At 35.8% G+C, this 27,422-nt stretch overlaps 1 protein-coding gene across 1 annotated transcript; it reads right to left on the reverse strand.

Moving 5' to 3' along the window:
- On the reverse strand, positions 1-24,784 carry LOC132557260 (sodium- and chloride-dependent glycine transporter 2-like). Its single transcript, XM_060221749.1, has 13 exons — positions 24,583-24,784; positions 14,290-14,421; positions 13,184-13,493; positions 10,702-10,834; positions 10,165-10,299; positions 6,939-7,042; positions 6,473-6,597; positions 5,234-5,346; positions 4,561-4,689; positions 2,314-2,413; positions 1,765-1,865; positions 472-642; positions 1-147 (listed from the first exon to the last, which is right to left on the reverse strand). The coding sequence occupies exons 1-13, from the start codon at positions 24,782-24,784 to the stop codon at positions 1-3; spliced, it is 1,902 nt and encodes a 633-aa protein (XP_060077732.1).
- Between the last annotated feature and the right edge of the window lie 2,638 nt (positions 24,785-27,422).

The raw sequence follows: 27,422 nt of genomic DNA on the forward strand, positions 1-27,422 counted from the left end.
TTAAGATGGCGCTTTCTTGTATCCCATGTTTATAAAAAGTCTGTCCTTAAACGAACCCTCCAATCGCCAGTCATCCAATGATCTGTATGGTTTGTCAGTTGACACGGGACCCCACTCTGATGAAGGTTGCAGGGAGTGCTTCAATTTCTGTTGTAATAGTCACATAAATACATCAGACATGAAATTACACATAACATTGGCACGCGGCTTAGGAATATATAAAGATAACAATTATATATACACAGGTATAAACAGAAATAATAAATAACAATTGTTTTATTTTACGTTAAATTGGTAACCGACAAAGAATCTATCAGGTCCACAAAAAAACTTTATTTTACAACAATTGCAAAACAAGCTATAAGGTTATATAAGTCATTATCATCAGCTCGAATTGAAGCGCGGTTATTGTTTTACTGTCACGAGCACCTGTCCATTACTTTGTCCTATAGCTTGTCCTGTAATGCCTACCTGATAAAAAGTATCACCAGGGGATTTCATAATTGTCATCAACCCAATAACGATTACTGGAACGACAGGCATTACAGCAAACATCCAGCCCAGCACGGCGGCGAAGTGGGGGTACACATAGTCCCCGTAGGTGGGAGGGACATAGGACAGGAAACTGGTGATCAGCAGACCCTGTGTCAGTAAGTAATAATACCATGATCACATAACTAAGTATAATGGAGGAAAACATGGTCAAGGTTGGACATCCGACAGTATCAAAATATAATGTGTGTCTTTACTGTTTGTTGACACTAGTGTTAGGGATTTTGGGATAGTCTCATCTGTTGTTTTCAGTTTCGAAAACACACTGTAAAAAATGGACTTCAATTGTTTTAGATTTAGTAGTTTGCTTCGTGACACTTTCGTATCAAGGTCAAAACTGACCAGGGTCAAAACTGACCAATATAAGGAGATGTGATGTGTAACATATTGTACCACTGACCAGGGTCAAAACTTACCAATATAAGGAGATGTGATGTGTAACATATTGTACCACTGACCAGGGTCAAAACTGACCAATATAAGGAGATGTGATGTGTAACATATTGTACCACTGACCAGGGTCAAAACTGACCAATATAAGGAGATGTGATGTGTAACATATTGTACCACTGACCAGGGTCAAAACTGACCAATATAAGGAGATGTGATGTGTAACATACTGTACCACTGACCAGGGTCAAAACTGACCAATATAAGGAGATGTGATGTGTAACATATTGTACCACTGACCAGGGTCAAAACTGACCAATATAAGGAGATGTGATGTTTAACATATTGTACCACTGACCAGGGTCAAAACTGACCAATATAAGGAGATGTGATGTGTAACATATTGTACCACTGACCAGGGTCAAAACTGACCAATATAAGGAGATGTGATATGTAACATATTGTACCACTGACCAGGGTCAAAACTGACCAATATAAGGAGATGTGATATGTAACATATTGTACCACTGATCAGGGTCAAAACTGACAAATATAAGGAGATGTGATATATAACATTTTGTTCCACTGACCAGGGTCAAAACTGACCGATATAAGGAGATGTGATATGTAACATATTGTACCACTGACCAGGGTCAAAACTGACCGATATAAGGAGATGTAATATGTAACATATTGTACCACTGACCAGGGTCAAAACTGATCAATATAAGGAGATGTGATATGTAACATATTGTACCACTGACCAGGGTCAAAACTGACCAATATAAGGAGATGTGATATGTAACATTTCGTTCCACTGACCAGGGTTAATATAGGTGACAGGACACACCAACAGAATCGCATGTATATGGGTACAGGACGACCCAACATCATCTCTATATCACGGGAAAACCTCTCAGCGCCTGCAAGAATCAAAGCATATTAACGCTAATCACATTAAACATACCTGTTAGAGGTAAAAGTGAAGAGTAAATTGTAGTGTAATACCTGGTTATTGGTGCGTAAGAAGTAAACAGAGACTGGGTAATTTGTTTCACGTCATAATAACGTATTTACCTTAAAGTACAAGTGGTGTCCCTTCGTACTTTAAATTTTACGATGTAATGATCACATATCGTTATATCTTCGTTATACAGATGTGCACTGTAGTTTTTTGAAATTAAAAAAAATCATTATCTCTGAATGACTTAATTCAAACGTATCCCTCATGAAAATATGAATATGGCATCGTCATAAGCAGGATATTAAGTTTTCGCACGCAGAAACTAGTTGCCAGCTGGCAGCCCACGCTCTTATATGTTTATCATACTCCATACTGCCATTATGTAATTCCTGAGTTTAAGTGCTTACCATACACCCAACTAATTGTTAGACATTCCATGAGTGTGAACAGAATCGGTGAAAAAGCGGCACAGTACCAGTCGACTAGCTGGAATAGGTATACACCATTCTGTAAGTAAAATTGTCAATTAATACAGGTATTCCATTCGTCCAAGTCACGAATGTATATAATGCTTTGTGTTTTGTTGCTTTACGTCCTATTAACAACCGGGGCAGGTTTAGATGTTGAAGAAAAATCCACCCATCAGCAGCCTGTACTTGGCGATGGCTCAACGTAAGGGGTGTAATCAACTTGTACAATGTCACATAAACAGTTCTTGTTTACTGTATTGAAGTAGGATATATTTACATCAACGTTAATTAGATATTACAACCACTGGGAATAAAGTATGTCTTCACACACCTATAAAATATATCGTCGACAAGCTAGTATACGTGGGTGATACTGAGACACAAGTCAAAGATATGAAACTGATTCTTAGATATACGTCAAAATAACACTCTAAGTAGTGCCAATTATTGGCGAAATTTGTCACTCAAGTGTACAACATAATTTGTGTTAAATCTTAAAGTGACCGGCTGGCTTATCAGACAGATAGTCTAATTGCGGTCACCTTGGTGTCAGAGTCATGCCGTGAAACATTGGCTGGACATGCTCTCCACCGGTGAGACATTAACTGTTCACGGTTTAATTGTAGATCAGTAGAAGACACTTTCCCTATCGGAATTAGATTATAATTACTTTAGGATAAACTGTGAGATCACAGCAAATAGAGTCAGTCCTGGTGTGGCCGTGGAAGGAGTAACTTGTTAAGCTCGATACTCAGGCCATACATGTTATCATTGTTGTAACTTGTGCTAATACTCAACATTTGTACTTGAGAACGGTTGTTGCTGGTCTTTTGTATAACATAAGGATAGTACAACATAGAGGGGTAACAGCGCCTTTTCTAAGAAAGTTAACTAATTAGCTGCAAAAAACTGGGAATTACTACCAGAAATTAAATATCACCTTATGTTTTTTTATTTTAACGTTTGTGTTGTTCGTTGGACTCTCTTAGTATCTATAACCTCAGCATACAACACATACATCTTATACGTTCTCATAAACTCGTATACCCGTTAGATGTTAAAAAAACTCTGGTTATATTCAACATATTCAATTACATAATGTCAGAGGTACTGTATGAGAATGTGTATTGACATACCAAACATGCTCACCCTGCAACAAATCTCATTTAGAGAAGGTGACAATAGAACAGCTTAAAAACATTAGCATGTCAGTCTGTAGAGCGTGAAATATATAACAAGAAATAGGTCCAATTTTTTTATCTTAAACTATAAATTTATTCATTTTACAACAATCCGAAGCAAGCAATTTTTAAACTTATATTAATCAGTCTTGTTGGTCTGGATGGAAGAGCACAAGGGGTCTTACTGTGGGAGTACTCGGGGAAAACCCACGTTGTCGGGCAGGTGACCCCATCTCCTTTCACGTCCGTTCCGGTAATCGAACCCCGGACGTCTAGGTGAAAGGCAGGCACGTTACCACTGCGCCACCCGACCACACGGAGGAAGGACCTGACTATTGAGAGATTTCTTTTCCAAGAAAAATGAAAAATAGTACAAATATATGGTTTTGTAGTAAACTGAAGCGTATTTCGTGAAAAATACCTCAGAAGAAATCATAACAATGATCGATTTTCTGGTTAACACTACTTCCGTGGAGTTTAGTAGTAAGATCTTTCCACAAACCATTGGTATACCTATGCAAAGTCACTCAATTTCACTTTCACTGATACTGATGACGCCTTATCTTTACGAAAGAAATTAATTGACACTATCAGTCGTTGTATGCTCATCAGAATTGGAATGTGAGGCGTCTTCTACATCAGCCGCTCACTTCGATCTTTTTCGACAACGAAACCAAGATTGCCAACTTTCCACCATTCTTTAACATTCAATTTTTTTGTGAATTTCGATTACTGGTATGTAAATCCTTGCATCCTCATTATATGGTGTTAACAGGTCGAAGCTGATTCGATAGTCTATGGCCTGTTCTCAATATTACGATTTTCCCGCAAGATGTCGACAACTGTAAGATATTCGAACGACATAAGGTTTCGAGAAAGGTAGGTTGATTGGATTATGGCGAAGTTTTATTGCGATCAAAATTCCTGATAAAATAACTAAAACCTAAATAAAGAGCGATAAAAGCAACAACGAGGTCTATCTTAATTAGTAATCATTAATTACCTGTGTACAGAATAAAAGGCTAAGGAGAAAGCCGCAAACGGCGAAACAGGCCCTAAATATGGTTCTTCTTCTCCGTAGTATAGGAAAGGACTCCTCAAAGATGATACATACTGTCTCCGTAAACGCAAACTGGAATAAAGTATGCAGCATTTTGAATCATAAAGACAGAAGATAAAGTGTCAGAATTCTAAACATTATTTTTAATGTCTGTTCTAAATAAACCTCAACAAAGGGACATTTGATTCCATTTATAAATGATCATTAGATGTCCGGGGTCTGCTATATATAACCCAAGTATGATAAACCGATACCAAAAGTGAAAGCAGAGGGGTGATTGGTTTGGAGTCTATTCTTTTGAAAATAAGAGAATTGTATATTTCGCGACAGGAAAAAAATCTTTAAAACAATACACAATGGAGATGCATTTCAATGACAGACAGACTGGCACCTTCGTACGGTATGTGAAAGAATGTATGCTTAGTCTGCGAACAAAACTGTGGACGGACAGATAAACCGGACGGAATGCAGACGTATTGTCCTGTTAGATCTTAATCTTAACTAGGAATAACAATTAAGTACTACATCAACATGTAACCTACACGTTGTAGATATATCGTTCTGATCACTGAACTACTTCAACCTCTCTCTCAATGTTGTGTTAGTTTGACTATACCTGACTATCCAGTCCGACTGTGAACATGGCGAGAAAGAAAAGGACAGCCCAGAAATTTGGGAATGGCATCTGTGACAGAGCTTCAGGATAAGCCACAAAGCCAAGACCAGGACCTATGAAGGATACAATATTATTCTTTATGTATCATAAAACCTTCTTCCGAAATAATATTTTTTTTATCTTTTATTCAGAAATACCATTTCTCCAATAGTCTTCTTCATATGAAGCCATTCTTTCATGCAGTTGGTATGATTGCGTCTATCAAGAGAATGACGAACACAGATGCCAGTGTATGGTTGCAAACCACTGCAGTGACTACAATGTCCAATAAAATGATTTCGTATTGATGACATATCTGATAGGTAGGATGGCAAGACTTCTCATTCACAAAAAAACTCTTTCAGTCTTATAGACTTATAATTATTCTACAGCAAGGAACTCATCACAGCAGGCATGATGCATTAAACACCGTGCAAAGTTATTCAAGCTTGATTCAGTACTAAAGACCATGTAAAACCAATGGAAGTCCACTACGAAAGATTATACAATAATATGAATGTGAATGGCACATTTCAATACAAAACTTAAATACATAATAGGTACAGGTAGCTGTTTAATTAACTGTACAATACTAGGATAATAATCATCCGAAGCTAAAACCCTAAGAGGAGAATGAGGAACACAAAATGTGAAAAAGGGTCAAAATGTAGATGTCCTTGGCCTTATATTTCAAACAAACTGTAATTTTCATATGTTTGATGATTACAAAAGAACGTAAACTGCAAGTGTATGTTGTTGGTCTGTTGTGTTTATACCCCCTTGATCAGCCACACTTTTGCATAGAGGGAGTCGCGCAGTTGTTAACTACCCTATCTCATGAGAAATCTAAGTGAAATGCGAATGTATATTCTGTTCAGTGAAACTATCTAAAATAAAAAATATTGTCATGATTGTCACGTCAAACCTTGAGGACAAAAACTTCTAGCAGTGTCTAAAGCCTGCAATCTAGAATATTGTATAAAAGTGATGAATAGTGATGAATTTCCATAAAAATATATTGCTAGATACAGCAGAGCAGAAAATGAATTAAAATGCGTCATACCTGTTCAATGGCATGCATATATGCATATATTGCAAATATAATATTGTAGTTTACTGTATCAGTAGGACTCGGTTGAGTGGTTATCTGTAACACGAGTAAGCGATCAGATATTCCGATCTATTTTGTACATCACGTACCAGACTTTGACACGTCTTCAATAGGTAAATTAGCCTTATGAGCCATGAATCCGAGTGCAGAAAAGATGACAAAACCAGCAAATAAACTTGTCCCCTCTCCCGCTAGGGTCACCAGGAACGCGTCTCTGTAACAAAACATAACCTGGAAGTACCATCATGTCGACGTAATCATGATCCAAACTCAAATTCAATAAAACAAGGGCAAGATATGAAAAAACGAAAAATTTACACTTCTTACAAAGTACAAGGAGAATAAGACCAGGTGTCTCGGAAGATTAAGCGTCTTCAACAATATATAAATTCAAAACAGAAATAATAAAATACAGCATAGTCCCTTATAAAAGGTCTATGTTGCTTGTGAAGACACGCTTAATTTTTTATTTGATATCTGATACACAACATGAATTATCCTTTAACATATAGGTAACCGGAACAAATAAATACTATATCTCATCTTTTATCTTACCTGTAACAGTTGTTGTTGAATTTGTTAAAACTAGAAAGTGTGATGAGGACTCCCCATCCCATGGCGACAGAGTAGAACACCTGGATGGCCGCCTCCAGCCACACCTATTATAAGAATGGTCTGATACTCATCCAATCATCTACTGACACAATGTTTTCATGATGTCATATGTAGCTCAGGCAAACATTGGGATTTGTGAAATGTCATTTAGTTTCCCATTCATATATGTGTGAAGGATTCTAAAAATCTACACTGTTTAACCTACTGTCATATTTAACATTTTAGATCTCCAAGGAGCGGTAGGACTGGATGGACGTTTTTGTCGGAAGTATGATATTTTGTGGAAACTAATTCTCATCAATTGTACAACTTTTGAGCTGCGCAGAAGATACAGAATTGTGTTTATCTCAACTAGAAACTAAAGGAAAGTTTAAGTTTTTCCCCCGAACATTTTGTTAAAATGCGACATCACGGGTACTTGGCTAGCGGTAGATCATATTACATCACTGGCCTACTCACGCTGTCGTCTGGTGTATTTGGCAGGCGGCTTGTCATAGGTTTTCACCTGGCCCCTAAATTAGGGTTAAAGATAATTTCGAAACCTCATGGTGTGATTTATAATATTACTGAATAAGATTAGTATGTACTTATTAGCATAAAGATGGTGAGGTGGTGTGTGTCGGTGTGTGTTGGTGCGTGGATGCGAGATGTATCTTTATTTGAAAGTAAATAATGAATCATAACATATATGTGTGTCCTAGGGCGTATTGACCAATATTAGTTAACTTTAGATTAGAATTAAAATGTATCTTTTCATAAATGATAATTTCTCTATAATTCTAGCTAACAAAATTGTTTGGAGTCTGGAAAAACGTACATGTAATAAAACATTTCTTGTCAGGACTGTGAAAAAAGTACAAAGTGAATAAGACCATGTGTTCCGGAAGAGTTAGCGTCTTCTGCTTCATCGACGCCACCCGCCATGAAAATCTAGGTCAATCAAATTAATGTCAGGCCCTCAAATGAAAACAAGATACACAAGTATACAATAATGGAACCAACAGATGAACTATCGAGTATCAACAATAATATACAAACAACGTCTGTAAAACCTACCGTCCAGAGAGCTAAGCATTATTCTCTTTATACCTACATAATTACACAGTTATTATGTAAATCAGGCGTTCATGTAGGAATATGAACCGACGAGTGTATGAATACAAACTTGAGATTTATGTTCATGAATATAAACGTGAGATTTATGTGTATGAATGATATATATATAAAGATTGCACAAAGTACATGTAACTTAATAGCATCATAAAATGTAGAGTAAGAAACGATTAGAACCAAACAAGCAACAAGTCTACAGCATACAGGCGCTTCGTCCATCTCGCCACTGATGCCAAGTGTCCAAATTGGAAGCCAATGTTGCGACTGAATAAATTGAAAATGATTGAAAGAAATGTCAAAATCCAGATGAGGAGGTGCAGTAGCCACCAAGTTCACAATTTTTCTTTATCCGATAATTTCATGAGAAGTACATCTAGATATTCTGAACCGTTCCACTATTCGAATGAATTAAAACGTGGCATGAAGGTTACGGCAAATGCATGTACCACACTTTAACGTGTGTTTGACGAAAACGAGCTACCTTGTTATAAGAAAATTAAAAAGACACTACTATCAATATAATTTTCAATTACAAACCAGTGTCTGAACAAGGCCGTCGTTGTCGCCAAGCTCTCATCACACATCTGGCTGAAGACAATCCGTATCCTTATTTACAACGTAGCTGGCCGGACGTATTAATTATGTCTCAGAGTTCCCCCATTTAAACAAAAAAGCCTGAATGGAGACATGATATCTACACTGACCGCATCATTTCAAATCCAGCGGACATGTCTCCGCAATGTGTCGAGGTCGTTTAAAATCATGAAAATTCTCGGTGTAGTTTTACCACATTTTAACGAAAATACAAAAAATGAAATTAGATCATTACTTTTTCTTGATTAACATTTTTATGATAACTCCGTTTCATCCAGGAAAAGTGAGGGATAAGTTTCTGGCGCGGGAAAGAATGAGCACGCTATGGAATATTTAGACGACTCAATATTTCCTGATTTTTTGCTATTTTTTATTCTATTTTATGTCGCAATTAATGTTTCGCATAAGATAACGCACGGGAATGTAGATATATACAATATCAATACTTCTACAACAACATGGAAGTTAACTGCGCTTCGTGCTATTTTCCGGTAAAGCAATAGATATTCTTATTACTTGTATCCCAAATCCGAATGCTCTTAACTCAAGTGCTTAATTGATTACGTCATTTACCCTTTTCACACTTTCACAACGAAATGACGTCAGTATATGATAAAGCATTGTAATAGGTATTTGTACATTATGTTACACGAAATCAACTAATATCTACTTAACATCACATTACATTTTTTTCGTTCTATTTTGGTTTACCGTTATATCAATAACACTATTACTATGATATCAGTATTATACTGTACGAAGCTCACATAAGTCACAACGTTAGAGTTAGAGACTTTATATCTGTCCGTTCCGTGAATATGAATTAATTTTCTAAAAACTGTATAATAAAGCATTTAGTATATCTCCTTAAATCTTAAATGTCGTTTACAATTGCTTAACGACTTTCTTTCTAATTCCACGTTACGTTATATACATCACAATAGAATAGGGCTGTTATCATACCCTTACTGAGTTGAGCGCAGTGTACGTGGATTGTATTCATTGTCGACCCACGCCTACGTCCGCTGCTCAAAGCTTTCGTACAAGTTATAACATGATAGCATACACAAAGCTTACTTACAACGTCACAATTTCATTGAAAAAAAATTTTTTTCAAAAAATTCGTTTTCAATTAAAGGTGACGAGGCAAGTTAAAAAGATATCCATTCTAGTTTTAAAAATGCTTTAGAGATGCTCCTATGATAACGAGAGCTTCCTGTCATCGTATCGTCTGTCAGACTGGAGACCTTCATCCACAGGAATGTTCGTCCACAAATCAAAGCAAGGTTTAGACTAAACCGTTTGTCTTTTCCTTAGACACATTGACAGGAATATATCGTTAGCTTAGATAGATGGTCTCAAAGCATTCTAGAACAATAAATAAATAGATAAATCAACATATGGGTTATTTTACTTGCTTGCTGTAAGATTTATTTGTCCTTTTAAGTTGTTCTTTTACCTGTATATTCATCAGTGATGCGAAGTCTGGCTTTACATAGAATATAATTCCATCAATGGCACCAGGTAGTGTGAGACTGCGGACAAGGATAACAGTGAGGAGAATATATGGAAGCGTGGCAGTCACATATACCACCTGTAACGGAAACGGAAGTATGAGACTGGTCAAATGAATCGATTTGGAAGCGAAGCTGTCACAAAAACCATTTTAATATGAAACAGAAATAACCACACTGAAAACATGAGACTGCCAAATACATCATTTGTAACGTTAATAGATCATTTAAGTTGGAGACCAGTGCCTTTGAAGAATAGAAACTGATATCAGTTACGTACATTGTTATAGGTATGTACGATAAACAATTAAAAGATCAAACAAAGACGTTCATCTTGTATAGAATCTATGGGTTGTAAACTTGAACATGTCTGTTGGTAGAGATGCAACATGTAATAGATAGACATTACATTACTGTTCTTTTGTTTTCATATAATGCTTCAGACTTCAGACTAATGGTACATAAATATTAATGTTTCTTACCTTCCCCGTGGATTTTATACCCCTGATGACACAAAAGTAGACGACGATCCAGGATATTAATAGACACAAGGCCAGGTGACCCTGAACAGAACCAATGTCATCAAAACCAGAGGATATGTCCAACACCTTGTATCTGATCAACAGAAAGTCTTCAGAACTAGGCGTGCTAAATACAACTCGACAATTAATATCATTACCAATACCACATCAAACAACCATGAAGACAATGAATAAGATAATACAATTATCGATATGATTTATAAAATACTAATCATACAGAAATAATCGATATCGGAAATCCGAATGAAATGTAAAGATATTACTTGGCCCAAGATAAATTCTCCAATATGGCACTCGTTAATGATAAAGTACGAAGCAAAACCCTGTCGATTAGCATTTATTCCGTTGAGTATGCTATTTTCGTAATTTGGTAACTGAGTGTTTTCTCGAATTAAAGCTGCTAGCGATGTGTTTGTTCACATGGACAAAAGCAGTATTGGTAAGGGCAAACATAATATAGACCTTATGTTGGAGATCATTCGCTTAATAAATACACAAATACCCTAGATTATTGTATGCTGATAACACAGTATGAGTGTAAGAAAATAAAGAAAAACAATATAGACTTGAGTTAAGCATTGACCTTATAACAATGTTTTTTTTTATTTTATGATATCACACTGTTAAGTGAATAATGACGTGTGCTTCTTTTTATGGAACAAACAGGATTTATGTTATTCATATAAAAATATCCATAATAGGGGCAAAAAAATGTAGAACACGCATACATTTAATCTTGTTTTTTATTATCTATTGACAGAAGGATCCTACTACGTGTGAAGCAGCTCCCCTGAGTAGTTAGTCTAGAATCATTATTCTTGTCGAGAAATCTAATAATGAAGAACGATTGGCCTAGCTCGATTCGTGTACTGGGCAGAACATTAGCACCAGCCACCAATCAGTCACACAGTGTTAGTATGATACTGCTATTACACATAGAAATCCATGTGTCACTTGTGTATCAAAACGGAGGGTGTATGCCAAACTTACTATTTACTAAGAGGATACAGTATGATATGTTTTTATGTTTTGGTATCATTGTAGTTGTACTGGGAACAAATATTGTATTAAAGACAAGGAGTCCTGATTAGGATGGGTATTAATTATCTTAGATATCAAATACAAATGTCAGTAGAACATATATAAGAGAAATGTGCGTTGTTATCCTTAAAATTACACTACTCACAAAATTATAGCACTTTTCAAGAAAACTTGATAAAGGTTGTAAGCTTCGAACTAACACTGGTCGACACTCTCTGCTGTGTCTACCGCCAATCAACCCTTTCCAGCATCGCGCATGCGCAAAAACATTGTTTCCACTCTGTTAACGATAACGATATTATAAAGAAGCGTTGTTCCTATTTTTCACATTGTCATAACAATGGTTATGCAAACATTTCAATGTTATAATTAATAAAAAAAATCTTTTGAAAGATTCAAATGTTATAATGTTTTTTATCAGTTAAGAAATAAATATCAAACCATTAAAAGGAGTTTAATAAGAATGTTTATCGCTGTTGATGACCTATTATTTCTGAACGGCAACATGATATGTCTGCTTCCCCAATTTATGCTGTCTTCAAAACGTCACGATTGTTCTGCAACTGACAGATAAATTCACAACACAAAGTGTCAAGAAGGCAGAGGGATAAAGATCATGGCGAAGTTTTATTGTCGTCTTAATCATTTCGTTATTGCGATATGAGGTTGGCCGTGGACGATGCATGTTGGTGTGATGTTCTGTTGTTGTTATCCTCGTTCACATTAGGACACGTGACATTTCTTTCTTTGATTGACTAAGCTTTACACGATGTGTCGTCGACGAAGCTTAACAATCCAGAGTACCTGGTCTCAGTATCCTTGTACGTTTTCAGGGTAATCAATCTTTCTTTTTTCAAATTTTATCTATCTTTCCTGAAATTGAAGATTCTGTTGACATTTTGATATTTTCTTTGTCATTATAGAAATTTTACTGATAAGATGTCAGTTAGTCAACAGGTCGACCTTCTCTATGCATGTTTCTGGTTAAATAAAACTGATGTTTGGTATCTACAGCACATGAAATGCCAATATATAACGTCCGAATACTGAAAAGTGTCATTAATGTCGACTTTTATTGTCTTACGGGAAAAAAAGTAAGAAAAGGCAAGATTTGAGGTCAGAGATTTCCTTTGATTCGTGATATAAGCATCATAATTATCAGGCTAAGGAATCTTAACAGTGTGCAGTGTGCTATTCATAGTGTTTTGCACAATCAGCTGATAAGGGATTCAAAGAATGCATAGAAATACAATTAATCTGATAAAAACATCTTGAAATACATATAATACTTAATGAAAAGACCGGCAGATTGTTTTGTCTAGCAATGTTCTTCGTCAGTGATACTATGGTGGTACTGTTAAGAAGCATTTAAGTAACTTACTGCCAGAATTCTTCCTCCGAACTGTGACCTGTTTTGATGACGTGTAAAGACATATTAACACCACTGTGAACAGAGGTTAGGTTATCGGAAACGTTAACGGAGGTGGTCGTGTTTCCTTGTGAATTGTTATACATGGACAGGAAAGGCTGAGTGAAGCTGAAACAGTCGGGCGTGTTCCACTCATTACCGCAAGTGCTCCATGGAAGAGGTGAGTAGAAGGATTGATACAGGTAATATATTACCCAGGAGGTCAGCATCACATAGTACCACACACACGCCATCATCATCAACAGCAGTCCCAGGCCCTCCCCTGTAAACATAAACAATAATTCATTATCACACCTGAGATACGTGAAACACACCGTCATCAAACCTTGGATATGTTTAACATATCGTCATCAAACCTTGGATATGTTTAACATATCGTCATCAAACCTTGGATAAGTTAAAACATCTTCATCAAACCTTGGATATGCTAAACATATCGTCATCAAACCCTGGATAAGTTAAAACATCTTCATCAAACCTTGGATATGCTAAACATATCGTCATCAAACCCTGGATAAGTTAAAACTTCTTCATCAAACCTTGGATATGCTAAACATACCGTCATCAAACCTTGGACATGCTAAACACACCGTCATCAAGCCTTGGATATGCTAAACACACCGTCATCAAACCTTGGATATGCTAAACATATCGTCATCAAACCTTGGATAAGTTAAAACATCTTCATCAAACCTTTGATATGTTTAACATATCTTCATCGAACTAGGAACAGTAGCACGGCACAATTTGTTTCATTACCTTTTAGCGATGGATAGTAGTACCACACAATTTGTGTCATTACCTTTGATCAATGGACAGTAGCACCACACAATTTGTGTCATTACCTTTGATCAATGGACAGTAGCACCACACATTTTGTGTCATTACCTTTGATCAATGGACAGTAGCACCACATATTTTTGTCATTACCTTTGATCAATGGAAAGTAGCACCACACATTTTTTTCATTACCTTTGATCAATGGACAGTAGCACCATACATGTTGTGCCATTACCTTTGATCAATGGACAGTAGCACCACACATTCTGTGTCATTACCTTTGATCAATGGACAGTAACACCACACATTTCGCATTGTTTTTCCGGAGAATTGTCCGAGAGATGCTTCTAAGAAGTACATAGGCACTGCCAGCAGAAAGATCGTAATCAGGTATGGAATGATGAATGCACCTGTTGAATAAATCATCATCATCATCATCACCATCATCATCATCTAACAAACAAACAAATAAAAATTTGATAGTAAGTTAACTTGATTTCTGTGCATAAGACCATTGATGATGGACAAAGACTTTTCTCATTTGACCCTCATTTGAGGGTGGAATGACATTTGTGCTTACAACTTTAGATAAACCAAAATACGCTGTCAAACATTTGATATAGTGCCGTAAAAGGACTCGTGTCAATAATCCAATAAATCGCATTATATGTAGCATAGATATTCCTATCAACGTAAACTTTTTTAAAGCATTAAGTGCCCATATGGAATACAAATAAATAAACAGTGACTTTTTAAAATATAATTGTTAAGTTAAAGCATAACTATTTGTTTGCAGAGACACAATTTTCCTTTAAATTCTATATATTTAAGGGTAACATATTCCCCATAAAGTGCCTCTTTACCCTCTTGGAACCCCTTCGCGTTTAATAATATTCATTGGCTGATATGTCTTTATTGTCATCTGTTTTACTAACAACTTTAAACTGCATCCTCAAAAACTGAAGTGCCGCCATCTTTACCACAGCATTTTGAGCAAAATGTCTTTCATTTTCATTCATTTCAAATCCCATCCTACATCCCATCTTTGTTAATGTGGTACTGTTTTAGCCTGGTCGTATTTCTGTCTAATCCCCTCCTTATTTTGTAAATTGTTCATGGTGATTTTGTAATTGTCATTTAATACTGGTTTTCCAATGACGTTTTGATCAGCTGCTAGGAAGGCGTTTTACATAAAGTTACTTGTTAAATCTTATTTGTTGCATGCATTTAAACATTAACATATTAACATTTTGATGTATGTGATATTTGGCAGATGTAGAAAGTTAGACTTGTTCCATCAGTATCTGTCTAATGATAACATAAACATAGTATTTATAAAATCACCGATATCTTGATTCTGGGTACGACAACAATTCAACTTGAAATACAACACATGGTATTCGAATTTTGTTTGAAAGCGAAACGACATAGTAATTAATACTATACATAGTATACATCACAAGGATAGTATGTCATCTTTTCCTACAACGAAACCAACATGGACATAAAGTTATATGATAAGCGTGATGATTTCAATTTCCCTATTGTGAATTTTCCATTTCTGGAAAGCAATATTCCAGCATCTCTAATCTATGGTATTTACATGTCACAGTTGATTCGATGTTCAAGGGCCTGTGCCCACCGTCACGATTTTCGTGCAAGAAGCCGTCGACAAGCGATGCTGGTTGATGAAAATTGAGGAGTCGTTTATGGTCGCCAAGGTGATCATAGTGATCTCATTGTGCGACAAGAAGCGGGACGTATACTCGTTAGATTGTCTGTTGGTCCTGTTGTCGTATAACGTGTTCTTATTTGAGAATGTGACATATTTTACTTAGATTGATCAAAGTTTACATGTCAGGTGTCGTCGATGAAACAGAAAACGTTTACTTTTCCGGAACACCTGGTCTTATTCTCCTTGTACTTTTTCAGGAGTTTCCGTTATCTCCATGGTAAATACTCATCCATATAAACTCAAGGGATGCAGAAACGCAGTGACATTATTTGCAATATCTTGCGAACGCGTTGTTCAAAAACAATAAAAATCGGTCAAGCAACTATATATATTGCACATTTAACAGATATAGAAAACGTGAACAGTGACCTGTTTGATTTTTATTATAACATTTTAAAATCGTGGGTTAAGATTAAAGGTTCAATTAAAGTAAAAAACAGTTATAGAGATAAAGGAAACTCTATTGTATGGGGTAACGGAGATATACGCATACGGAAATCACTAATAAACAAAACTTGGACGGACTTGGCATAGTTTTTGTAGAAGATATAATAAACAAGGACAAATTGACGTAAATATCATTTACAAGAAACTAAAAGATAAACGAAATTGGATTGTGGAAACAACAAGGGTGAAGAAAGCAATACCAAAAAAATGGAAAGAAATATGGCTATCTGAACAATCGCGTTAAACAAAACTTAAATTGGATAAACGAATAACGATAAACATGAGGGGAACAAAAGTCAATTTGTTTTATTTGAAAAACAAAGATTTATACAATAAGGCCGTAAAAAAGAAATTTTTAAAAACCTACTGCTTGAATATGTGGAAAGAAAAGTTTAGGCCGGAGAAAACTGAAATACACAAATATGTTCTTGATTTTAATTTTAATACAATGAAGGATAACCGTTATAAAGTATTTAAATGGAAACTTTTTCATTACATTATACCTTGCAATGTTTTGTTGAAAAGATGGAAAATAGCAAAAAAATAATGTATGTAAGTTCTGTAATGTTACTGAAGATTATAACCACTATTTTATTGAATGCGAATACTTTAAAGATCTATGGGATTTTGCTATAAAAATATTTGAAAAATTTGGTTATAGAACTGATATGAAGAAATTGAAATATATATGGATACAAGATATACCAAAAGAACTGTACTGAAATCAATACAATATTATGTTTAATAGGTTTTACAATATATAAAGTTTACCATTTAAGCGAACAAAAGCAAAAAATAATAAATGTGAAGGACATATTTAAGAATTAATTAAAAAATATGCAAATAATTTATAAGAGTAAAAAACCTAATATGCTCAACTCATTACTAGACAACCTGGACCATTGATATGTTTTAGGTATGTAACATAAAAATGGCATGTACAATAGAAAACAAGGTGATAATAAAATAATTATTGAACAGATAAAAGAAAAAAGCACAATGATAAGACAAAATGATAGAGTATGATTCAGCAACAGAAAAATACATGTATGTGTATAAGAGTTTAATATAAAACATCTGATTATGAAAAGAAAAAGACATATACTTAAATACTTGTTTGTGCGTGAAAATTGAAATGTATGTGTGAGTCGACGTTTATTTATATTATGTATGGTATGCATATATGAATATACACCTTTATTTACGTAATGGAAAATCTATATATGATTATATTTTGCAAATATGATCACCCCTTTTCTTTTTTCCTTTTTTTTTCATCTTTCCTTTTTTCATCTTTCCTTTTAAATCTTTCTTTAATCGAACATATTCAAACATATTGATTCGGATCTTATACCATGCTATCTTGTCAAAGTTAAACAAATATAGAAACATATATAGTTTAAGGTTTTTGTTGAGTCGATTGAAAAACAAAACAAGGCTGATGTGCTGATAAAGAAAGTAAGTATGAGCGAGTCTGTGAATGAGTAAGAGTGTTCATTTGCTTAATTACAAAATAGATACCTTGAATGTTAATAAATGTAAAAACAATACAAAGGTTATGACATGTACAACCTTTTCTCAGACGCGGTCTGTTAACAAAGTTTGGATAATTGATTTAAAAACAAAATAAGACTGCTATAAATATACTGATAAGGAATGTATGTATGAGCGAGTATATGCGCACTTCTACAAAATCGTTGAATGGAAATTGGTATGAAAAAGTGTGAGTGTACAAGTCTGGAGAGAAAACACATGAACCACATTGTTGAAGTAAACATTGCTGAAATCAGTATCTTGTTCTCTGAGTGCAAAGAAAAAAAAAGGTAGTCGTTATAGAGACACATCATTTTATGATATTTTTAAAATTAATTTCTGATAGCATTAAACAATGACACGACTGACGGAAGTACAGATTATGCAAGGTCAACGGCAGCACATTTCAACTATGCGGGTTGCTGACAGACCGAGGTCTGAGAGTCCGCGGGTGACGTCACAACGTTAACACAGATTTATTTGTCTCGCGCATTTGCGCAATCGGCAACTTACTGCCACTGAATCTGGATTTCTTTCGTCTCTCGAGGTTGTAGTAGACACTGCTGGTGGACTTTATGTCCACTAGGTTTGCCGTAACATGCATGCTATTTTTAAGTTCAATAGAATAGTGACGCGATTCTGAATATGCACATATATGGCTGTCTTTAAAATCATTTGTTGTATAAAATTACAAGATTTATTGAATGACGGGGCTGCCGCTCCTCACCGATTGGATTTTGACTATTTTTCCAATCACTTTGGATTTTTCTTCTAGGATTAAAAATCTTAGACCATTATTATCACTGACGAGTCTTAGAAGGACAAAACAGCTGTATGATGTAACATCACTGACGAGTCTTAGAAGGACGAAACAACTGTATGATGTAACATCACTGACGAGTCTTAGAAGGACGAAACAGCTGTATGATGTAACATCACTGACAAGTCTTAGAAGGACGAAACAACTGTATGATGTAGCATCACTGACGAGTCTTAGAAGGACGAAACAACTGTATGATGCAGTTTAATTAATTGTTTGGCTCTACTGTATCTAACACTAAATTTGTATATAAAGATGCTGTCCACTTGTGAGTCTTTTTCACAATCGTTGTATACAAAAAGTCCAAATATTGCAAGTAATCAGTGGTATTTTAGTAGATACTGTTAATTTCTTCAAAGTCAATATCCTTAAGTGCGTGTTGCCCTAGAGTTTCTCCGATACACAGGTTTTGTCCCATGCCACATGTCACATAAAACACTCGAATACCGTGAATAATCCGGACTATATTAAACAGTTTTAACGATGTATACATCACTGTACCCCGTTTGTATACGGATGTGATCTTAACATTCACAATGGAATGGCTGTCAATGTGAAATATTTTTGATTTCATTATTAGAAACATTTTCTGTAAACTCGTGTCCTCGTATCAGTTACTATTCCATTACATCTAAGTACGTTTTCTTCTTTAACGTCATTCAAGGCTTATGTTAGCATTTTTCAAATCAGCAGTATTTCTCTGCGGGGTCAATACCCATGATGTAACCATCTATAAAATTGTTACATTATCCATATTTCTATCAAACCTCAATTTCAATGAACACGTATTTAGGTTCTTAACATTAGCTTACCTCGTTCGTATTGTAACATTTGTGACAGAAGGAAGAATATATTTCCCCCAGATGATGTAGAGGTAGAATGAAGTATACATTTCCCTCTGATGATGTAGAGAGAGAATGAAGTATAAACTTTCCCCAGATTATATAGAGATAGAATGAAGTATACATATCCCTCTGATGATGTAGAGGGAGAATGAAGTATACATATCCCTCTGATGATGTAGAGGGAGAATGAAGTATAAACTTCTCCTAGATGATGTAGAGGTAGAATGAAGTATACATTTCCCCTAGATAATATAGAGGTAGAATGAAGTATACATTTCCTCTGATGATGTAGAGATAGAATGAAGTATACATTTCCCTCTGATGATGTAGTGATATAATGAAGTATACATTTCCCTCTGATGATGTAGAGATAGAATGAAGTATACATTTCCCTCTGATGATGTAGAGGTAGAATGAAGTATACATTTCCCTCTGATGATGTAGAGGTAGAATGAAGTATACATTTCCCTCTGATGATGTAGTGATATAATGAAGTATACATTTCCCTCTGATGATGTAGAGATAGAATGAAGTATACATTTCCCTCTGATGATGTAGAGGTAGAATGAAGTATACATTTCCCTCTGATGATGTAGAGGTAGAATGAAGTATACATTTCCCTCTGATGATGTAGAGGTAGAATGAAGTATACATTTCCCCTAGATAATGTAGAGGTAGAATGAAGTATACATTTCCCTCTGATAATGTAGAGGTAGAATGAAGTATACATTTCCCTCTGATGATGTAGAGATAGAATGAAGTATACATTTCCCTCTGATGATGTAGAGGTAGATTGAAGTATACATTTCCCTCTGATAATGTAGAGGTAGAATAAAGTATACATTTCCCTCTGATGATGTAGAGGTTGAATGAAGTATACATATCCCTCTGATGATGTAGAGGGAGAATGAAGTATAAACTTCTCCTAAATGATGTAGAGATAGAATGAAGTATACATTTCCCCTAGATAATGTAGAGGTAGAATGAAGTATACATTTCCCTCTGATGATGTAGAGAGAGAATGAAGTATAAACTTCTCCTAGATGATGTAGAGGTAGAATGAAGTATACATTTCCCTCTGATGATGTAGAGGTAGAATGAAGTATACATTTCCCTCTGATGATGTAGAGGTAGAATGAAGTATACATTTCCCTCTGATGATGTAGAGATAGAATGAAGTATACTATTCCTTCAGAATTTGACAAAATACAACCAATTTCCGTATTGATTAGTCTTTTTAGTGTATATAGATTCACATGTTAAAGAGTGGCGAGTTATGTACCCCAGTAACAAAATAAACTTGTTTATGGTAGTGTCCTGCAGGTACGTACCGGCTAGGTCTTATTCCCGAGTATACATACTCTTCAACTAAAGAAAAAGGATGTTATCAAGTTACCTTGCCGTACACCAACCGTTGGTTGATGAAATAGATATAGTCACTGTCAGGTGTGAAATTCAAACATTGTCTCATAGAACAAAATCAGTTCTTTCACTTTACTCGAGATTTGTTCAATTGTATTTTGTAAAACGCTTTATCTCAAAACATTTATCGCTTGAAAAAATCACACTTGGTTTTAAAATTGTTTAACTATGGCAACGTCCTCAAAGAAAGCCTGTAATATATACAAATATGTATATGTCAGAAGGAATCAAAGTACTGAAAGTACTGAGAGGCTAAACGTTTTGAAAAATGTTCACAAATAACCGCTAAGCTATATTACTTTCCCCATACTCCTACACTTTGGAATGCAAAAATTACTAAAATGAGAGAACCAGAGGCTATTTTTCTTAATTTTAAGCGATTTTATATCTTCTTTAATTCTTATTTCAAATTTGACGACAATAATGTGAACAAATCAAAATAGGTAAAAAAAAACATAACAAAATACACACAACCATATATCTATCGCAAACAAGCCAAAAGATAAATAGCTCTATGATGAAGTAGACTAAATAAAACCTTTGAAATACTCAAGATGTTGCAATTACTATCCTATCAATATGAGGATTTAGACAAATCGAAACGGCTTTATACCTACTTCTTTATTTTGAATGTATTGCAAAGTAATAGTCCTTACTTATTATAATTATATTTGTAGTTGAGGAAAGTAGATAAGGTATACACAGCATTTCAGATCGATTAAAGTGTAAGTAATTACATTGAATGTATTTACATGCCTATCTTCCTTGAAGTATCATGGTTAGACTTTTCTTCCAGTAATTATGTCTATAAAGACATAGTTCTTTGAGATTAAACCAGACTTCCATATATATACAAAATTTACAATATTTTCACTATAGCTACTACTATTTCTGATCTCCAATGCATTAGATAATGTCACCACGACACGCTAAATGAATAAATGTGTTATGAAAATATTTCGTTCTAGTTAATTGATAATTATAAACATGAATATTTTGGGTTTTTTTTTATATGCGCTTTGTTTGAAGAAATGTTTTCATTTCAAGGACTTTTGATACACATTAACAAACATTGAAAAATCAGCACAATCAACCTTCATCAAATAAAACTAAAAGACAAAAAATATAAGTTATAACAGTGTCAACATCATGATCAGTACAGTATTAAAATATATTATTCATAAATCATGAACACCAAATGTAACTTGCCTACGAAGCGCAAACTTTTTATCTTCAAAAACTTGAAAAAGTGTCATGGCGGTGGGTGTGAAAAACCTGAAAAAGTGTCATATCGGCGGCTGTGCGCGTGGGACGAACAGTCCAATTCGGTGACGTCTAATGAGGTAAAGTGATGTTATATATTAAGATGATCTTGCAACAACGACAAGGATTAAAACAAAACTGATGTTCTGTTTGTAAGTTTTGTTTGTTTATAAGTGTTGTTAGTTGATAATTCAAACTAAGCCCCCAGACTAGCTTCTTATCAACTCGCACGTACAGTGTTCTGTACGCTTACGTCATGTCGAGAATTCCGTAAAATATATTGTTCAAAAATTATCAATAGTTCAACCACACTGTGCTTCTTTTTTGAAATATATAGTAATCGTATTGTTATTAAAATATAAGCTAATTTTGGATGCTTTTAAAATAGGGATTTGAAAGATCGCGGCATTATTTACGCAAAAATTGCCGCTAGAGGGCTCCAACTGTTTTCGATATTTCAGCCAATGAGAAGGCCAGGATCGGTAAATTTTGTCTGAAAGGCCGTCACAATAGGCTATGCGTACTGAGTACGTTTAGCCTAAAAAGCAGACGGCTGTATAGCAGAGCATGACATATTTTTTAGGGATACTGTTATGGGGCGGCATATCGGATGGAAATCGACCCGGATAAGTCATTGTCAGAGGCAATTAAAACGCGCAAAGGTATCCGAAAAAATAGCACCGGTCGCCCACCCGTTCTCGCAACGTTAAGGTAAAGGGTTCATTTTGCAGCATGATAATGCGACATTCCACACCCATCACGTGACTAGAACGTTATTGCAGCAAAGAAATGCCCCGATCTGAACCCAATAGAGCACATCTGGGGTGGTCTTAGACAGTGAGTAGGGTACCGGAATACTCTGCCCTCCAACGTATAGGAAACTAGAGCAGGCACTGATCGAGAAGTGAAACAACATCCAGGCTCACATTAGACGAGATAAAGACTCTGTGCGCAGGCGTTGTAATGGTCTCTGCCAATGGTGGACAAACTAGTTACTCTGGCCGTTCCTCAAACACCACTGTCTTGTTCATCACACAAAATCAACGAACCGTATCACATTTTGGTCCGCATTTAACATCCATAAACAGACATCCCGCTGAATCATTTGACCTCCCGTTTTTCAATGAAACCTGATATAGCTGCCGAGGATACAAATCTTTATACTCTTTCTTTTTTGTTATGTATATATCTATATATAACGAGTGTCTGTACACGAAGCGTATGGCACTCCATAAAATAGCCATTTAGTCTGTACAATATAGATCTACATGCTTCTGACTGAAACAAATACTAATTAGGAAATATACTAAGTTGTACTCAATATTTTCAAAGATAAATACACTCTATACAAACACCTTTTCATGTCATTTCCAAAATATTTATGAACCACGATAGAATCTCACATCTGTGCGATAGAACCGTACATCCTGCACACAGTATAATTCCTCCAGTTATCAACAACCAATCATGCGGTCTGCACGCCATGCACACATCCCACATAATGCAACGTTAAGTGATCACACAAAATGTTCTGGTTGTGTTTAGAACGCCACATAAGTTATGACTGTGTTTAGAACGCCACATAAGTTATGGTTGTGTTTAGATCACCAGGATAAGTTATGGCTGGGTTTGGAACACTAGGATAAGTTATAGCTGGGTTTGGAACACCAGGATAAGTTATAGCTGGGTTTGGAACGCCAGGATAAGTTATGGCTGTGTTTAGAACTCCACATAAGTTATGGCTGGGTTTGGAACAACAGGATAAGTTATGGCTGTGTTTAGAACGCCACATAAGTTATGGCTGGGTTTGGAACAACAGGATAAGTTTTGGTTGTGTTTAGATCACCAGGATAAGTTATGTCTGAGTTTGGAACGCCAGGATAAGTTATGGCCTGTTTTGGAACACCAGGATTAGTTATGGCTGGGTTTGGAACGCCAGGATAAGTTATGGCCTGTTTTGGAACAACAGGATAAGTTATGGCTGGGTATGGAACAATCGAATGAATTATGGTTGGGTTTTGACAGCCCGATATTTCATTGCTTGGCTTAGAACGTCCTGACAAGTTCTGGCTTGGGAATGAGTTGTGACAGTCAAAGATTTGGAAGAACGGGATATGTTATCGCAGGGTTAGAGTCGACCAGTTAAGTTGTGTATAGGTATAGAACGCGTGATATTTTAAGGTTTGGTGTGGAACGACCAAGTAAGTTATGACTGGAATCGAGAGGACCGAATAATTCATAGTTTGGTTTCGGGCAACTAGATAAAATATGGCCGGTTTGGTACGACAAGATATGTTCTAGTTTGGTTTCCGACGATTTTGATTAGGGTTAGGGATGACCAGGTTGTGACTGGACTTCTACATAAATCATGTCACGGTTTTTGGGTCATTAGTCAAAATGGGCACGGATTTTGAACGACATAACACTGGATTCCGCTAAAGGTAAATGTTGGATGGAAAGCTCCTTGTATAATCAGTCACAATACTTTGGGATGTTCTGTACATACCTCCACCATTCTTCATACACACGTATGGGAACCTCCAGATGTTGCCGAAACCAACGATATATCCGAGTACAGATAACAGGAAGTCCACTTTGCTCCCCCATTCTTCCTTGGCGGGTGTTTTTTGGTTATTTCCGGACCTCTCTGTGGTGTCAGAAAGGAAGCTGTTTCGTGAAGACGGCTCTACAACATCTGGTTTTTCCATTTTCCACTCCGTGTTGGAACGTTTACCTCTGTAATGATGAAGTAGGTCGGACACTGTCATAAACCTACTACAGGGACCTTACGTCCATAGGGTATCGTAAAGTAACATAAATCTGTTAGAACACCAACAGTTTAATCACGTGTTTACGAACAGAACACCAACAGTCTAAACACGTGTTTACAAACAGAACACCAACAGTTTAAACACGTGTTTACAAACAGAACACCAACAGTTTAAACACGTGTTTACAAACAGAACACCAACAGTCTAAACACGCGTTTACAAACAGAACACCAACAGTTTAAACACGTGTTTGATAGCATAAGTTACCTACCATATTAATGAATATCTGGATTTTTATGAAGTCGTCTAGGTTTACTATGTTTTTAGTTTTAGAATCGAGATTCTCTAATTTTCATCACTCCTAAATCTGATGATAATAAATGTTTAGACTCACCACGAGATTTCCTTATCTGTGAATAGAAAACAAACACTGACCATCCACATGTGCCTGAGATTGGACGAGTGAGAGTTCTACCTGTACCTGTGTGTATCCTTACGGATGAGCAGGTACGTGAGGTATATAATACATCGCTGACCTCTTGGTGACATTAGTTTGTTACTATTTTTCTAAGTAAACAGTTTTTTGTACCATTTGTGTTTTTCTTATTGTTCATGTAATAGAATAAGTCTGCATCTTTTAGACGTTTGCCAAAAAAGAAACTGCGTTATATCACATTAAACAGGATAGAAGGTTATCATAAGACAACACAATAGTAAACAGAAAAGAATTATTTCGGGAAGAATGTAACCATTAAAACTATACAAGATGAGCCGAGTGAGATAAAAGTACTTTTCAGTTCAATGAATATTCACAATAATCAGCGGATTTTACTAATGTTGTGCAGAAGTCATCAATACAAACGTGATACGTGTGTCTTATGTTTGTAGATTGGAGTGTTAAACAATATACGTGAACAGTAATCCTGTTTCTGTAAACACATAGACAAAGAGGTTGATGGACTATGATAAGTTAATGTAAACGATGATTGTCACTTAGACAAGTGAGGCAAAGACAGACACGAAATGAAAACTAAAATACCGAGATATAGAGTATGTACCCGTGAAGAACACCACTTGGTTTTCATAGCTAAACGAAGACTACAGACAATTCTGTCTTCAAGAAAACATGCGATTCCTTGACTGGACAATCCAGAGAGTTAGCAGCGAAGTTGTTGTAAGTAAAACAACTAAGTGACGAAACACCAAAGGAAACATTAAAGGACAGGTAGTCACATGATTTCCGTGTCATTGCAACAGAAGTCTTACATAGTTCAAGGAGATGTCTAGTCCATCCCCAGGATAAACAACCAAAGAGAATGTAGCAGAATGCGTATACAAAGTCGGATTCAAGAACGGAGACGCATCTCATTACGAGAAACGGACAGACGATTCGGGATCTGCCCTAACTCCCAACTACGCATTTCTATACGCACTGTGACGTCATTGTTAAAAAAAAGTCATATCTCCATTATTGTGAACTTATTGATCTACTGATTAAGAAATATTTTTCAAATTAAAATTTACTAAGAACAAAAAATGTTTAGCATTTTCTCCACTTTCGTGAGATATTAGATATAGCGGAGCCGAATTGACTGCAGTACATTGTGCACTATGTTCTTTAATCTGAGTACCATTTCGTCACACTTTTTTCGACCTTAGTCCATCGTATATCCCACCAGAATTGAAAATCGAGGACACGAGAGGCTCTTCTATAGAAATGGAACTTTAAATCATCACACTTATCATACAGATGAGTGGAAACCTGTCCATGTTGGTGTCATTGTAGGAGAAGATCGAGATAACCGGGTGATATAGAAGTTCTGGTGGGTATGTAAAATGAACATGGTCAATAAATTACTTTTCACTAATAACGATATCTATATATCTGAAAGAGACATTGAAGGATTTTACAAGGTCTTCTAGACCAGTTTTACAAGGTCCTGTAAGGTCTTCTAGACCAGTTTTACAAGGTCTTCTAAGGTCTTCTAGACCAGTTTTACAAGGTCTTGTAAGGTCTTCTAGACCAGTTTTACAAGGTCTTCTAGACCAGTTTTACAAGGTCTTGTAAGGTCTTCCAGACCAGTTTTACAAGGTCTTGTAAGGTCTTCTAGACCAGTTTTACAAGGTCTTGTAAGGTCTTCTAGACCAGTTTTACAAGGTCTTGTAAGGTCTTCTAGACCAGTTTTACAAGGTCTTGTAAGGTCTTCTAGACCAGTTTTACAAGGTCTTGTAAGGTCTTCTAGACCAGTTTTACAAGGTCTTGTAAGGTCTTCTAGACCAGTTTTACAAGGTCTTGTAAGGTCTTCTAGACCAGTTTCACAAGGTCTTGTAAGGTCTTCTAGACCAGTTTTACAAGGTCTTCTAGACCAGTTTTACAAGGTCTTCCAGACCAGTTTTACAAGATCTTCTAAGGTCTTGTAAGGTCTTCTAGACCAGTTTTACAAGGTCTTGTAAGGTCTTCCAGACCAGTTTTACAAGGTCTTCTAAGGTCTTCTAGACCAGTTTTACAAGGTCTTCTAGACCAGTTTTACAAGGTCTTGTAAGGTCTTCTAGACCAGTTTTACAAGGTCTTGTA

This window comes from Ylistrum balloti, unplaced genomic scaffold, assembly GCF_031769215.1.
Source record: "Ylistrum balloti isolate Yb309-2 unplaced genomic scaffold, AGI_CSIRO_Ybal_v1 Utg370652, whole genome shotgun sequence".
NCBI lineage: Eukaryota > Metazoa > Mollusca > Bivalvia > Pectinida > Pectinidae > Ylistrum > Ylistrum balloti.

Excerpts from the sequence above, each read along its gene's own strand:
- LOC132557260 (XM_060221749.1), bottom strand. The coding sequence starts at position 24,784 with ATGGAAAAACCAGATGTTGTAGAGCCGTCTTCACGAAACAGCTTCCTT. Across the intron at positions 5,347-6,472 it reads TGAAGACGTGTCAAAGTCTG|GTCCTGGTCTTGGCTTTGTG; the intron begins GTACGTGATGTA and ends TATCCTTCATAG. Across the intron at positions 643-1,764 it reads TGTCACCTATATTAACCCTG|GGTCTGCTGATCACCAGTTT; the intron begins GTCAGTGGAACG and ends TTACTGACACAG.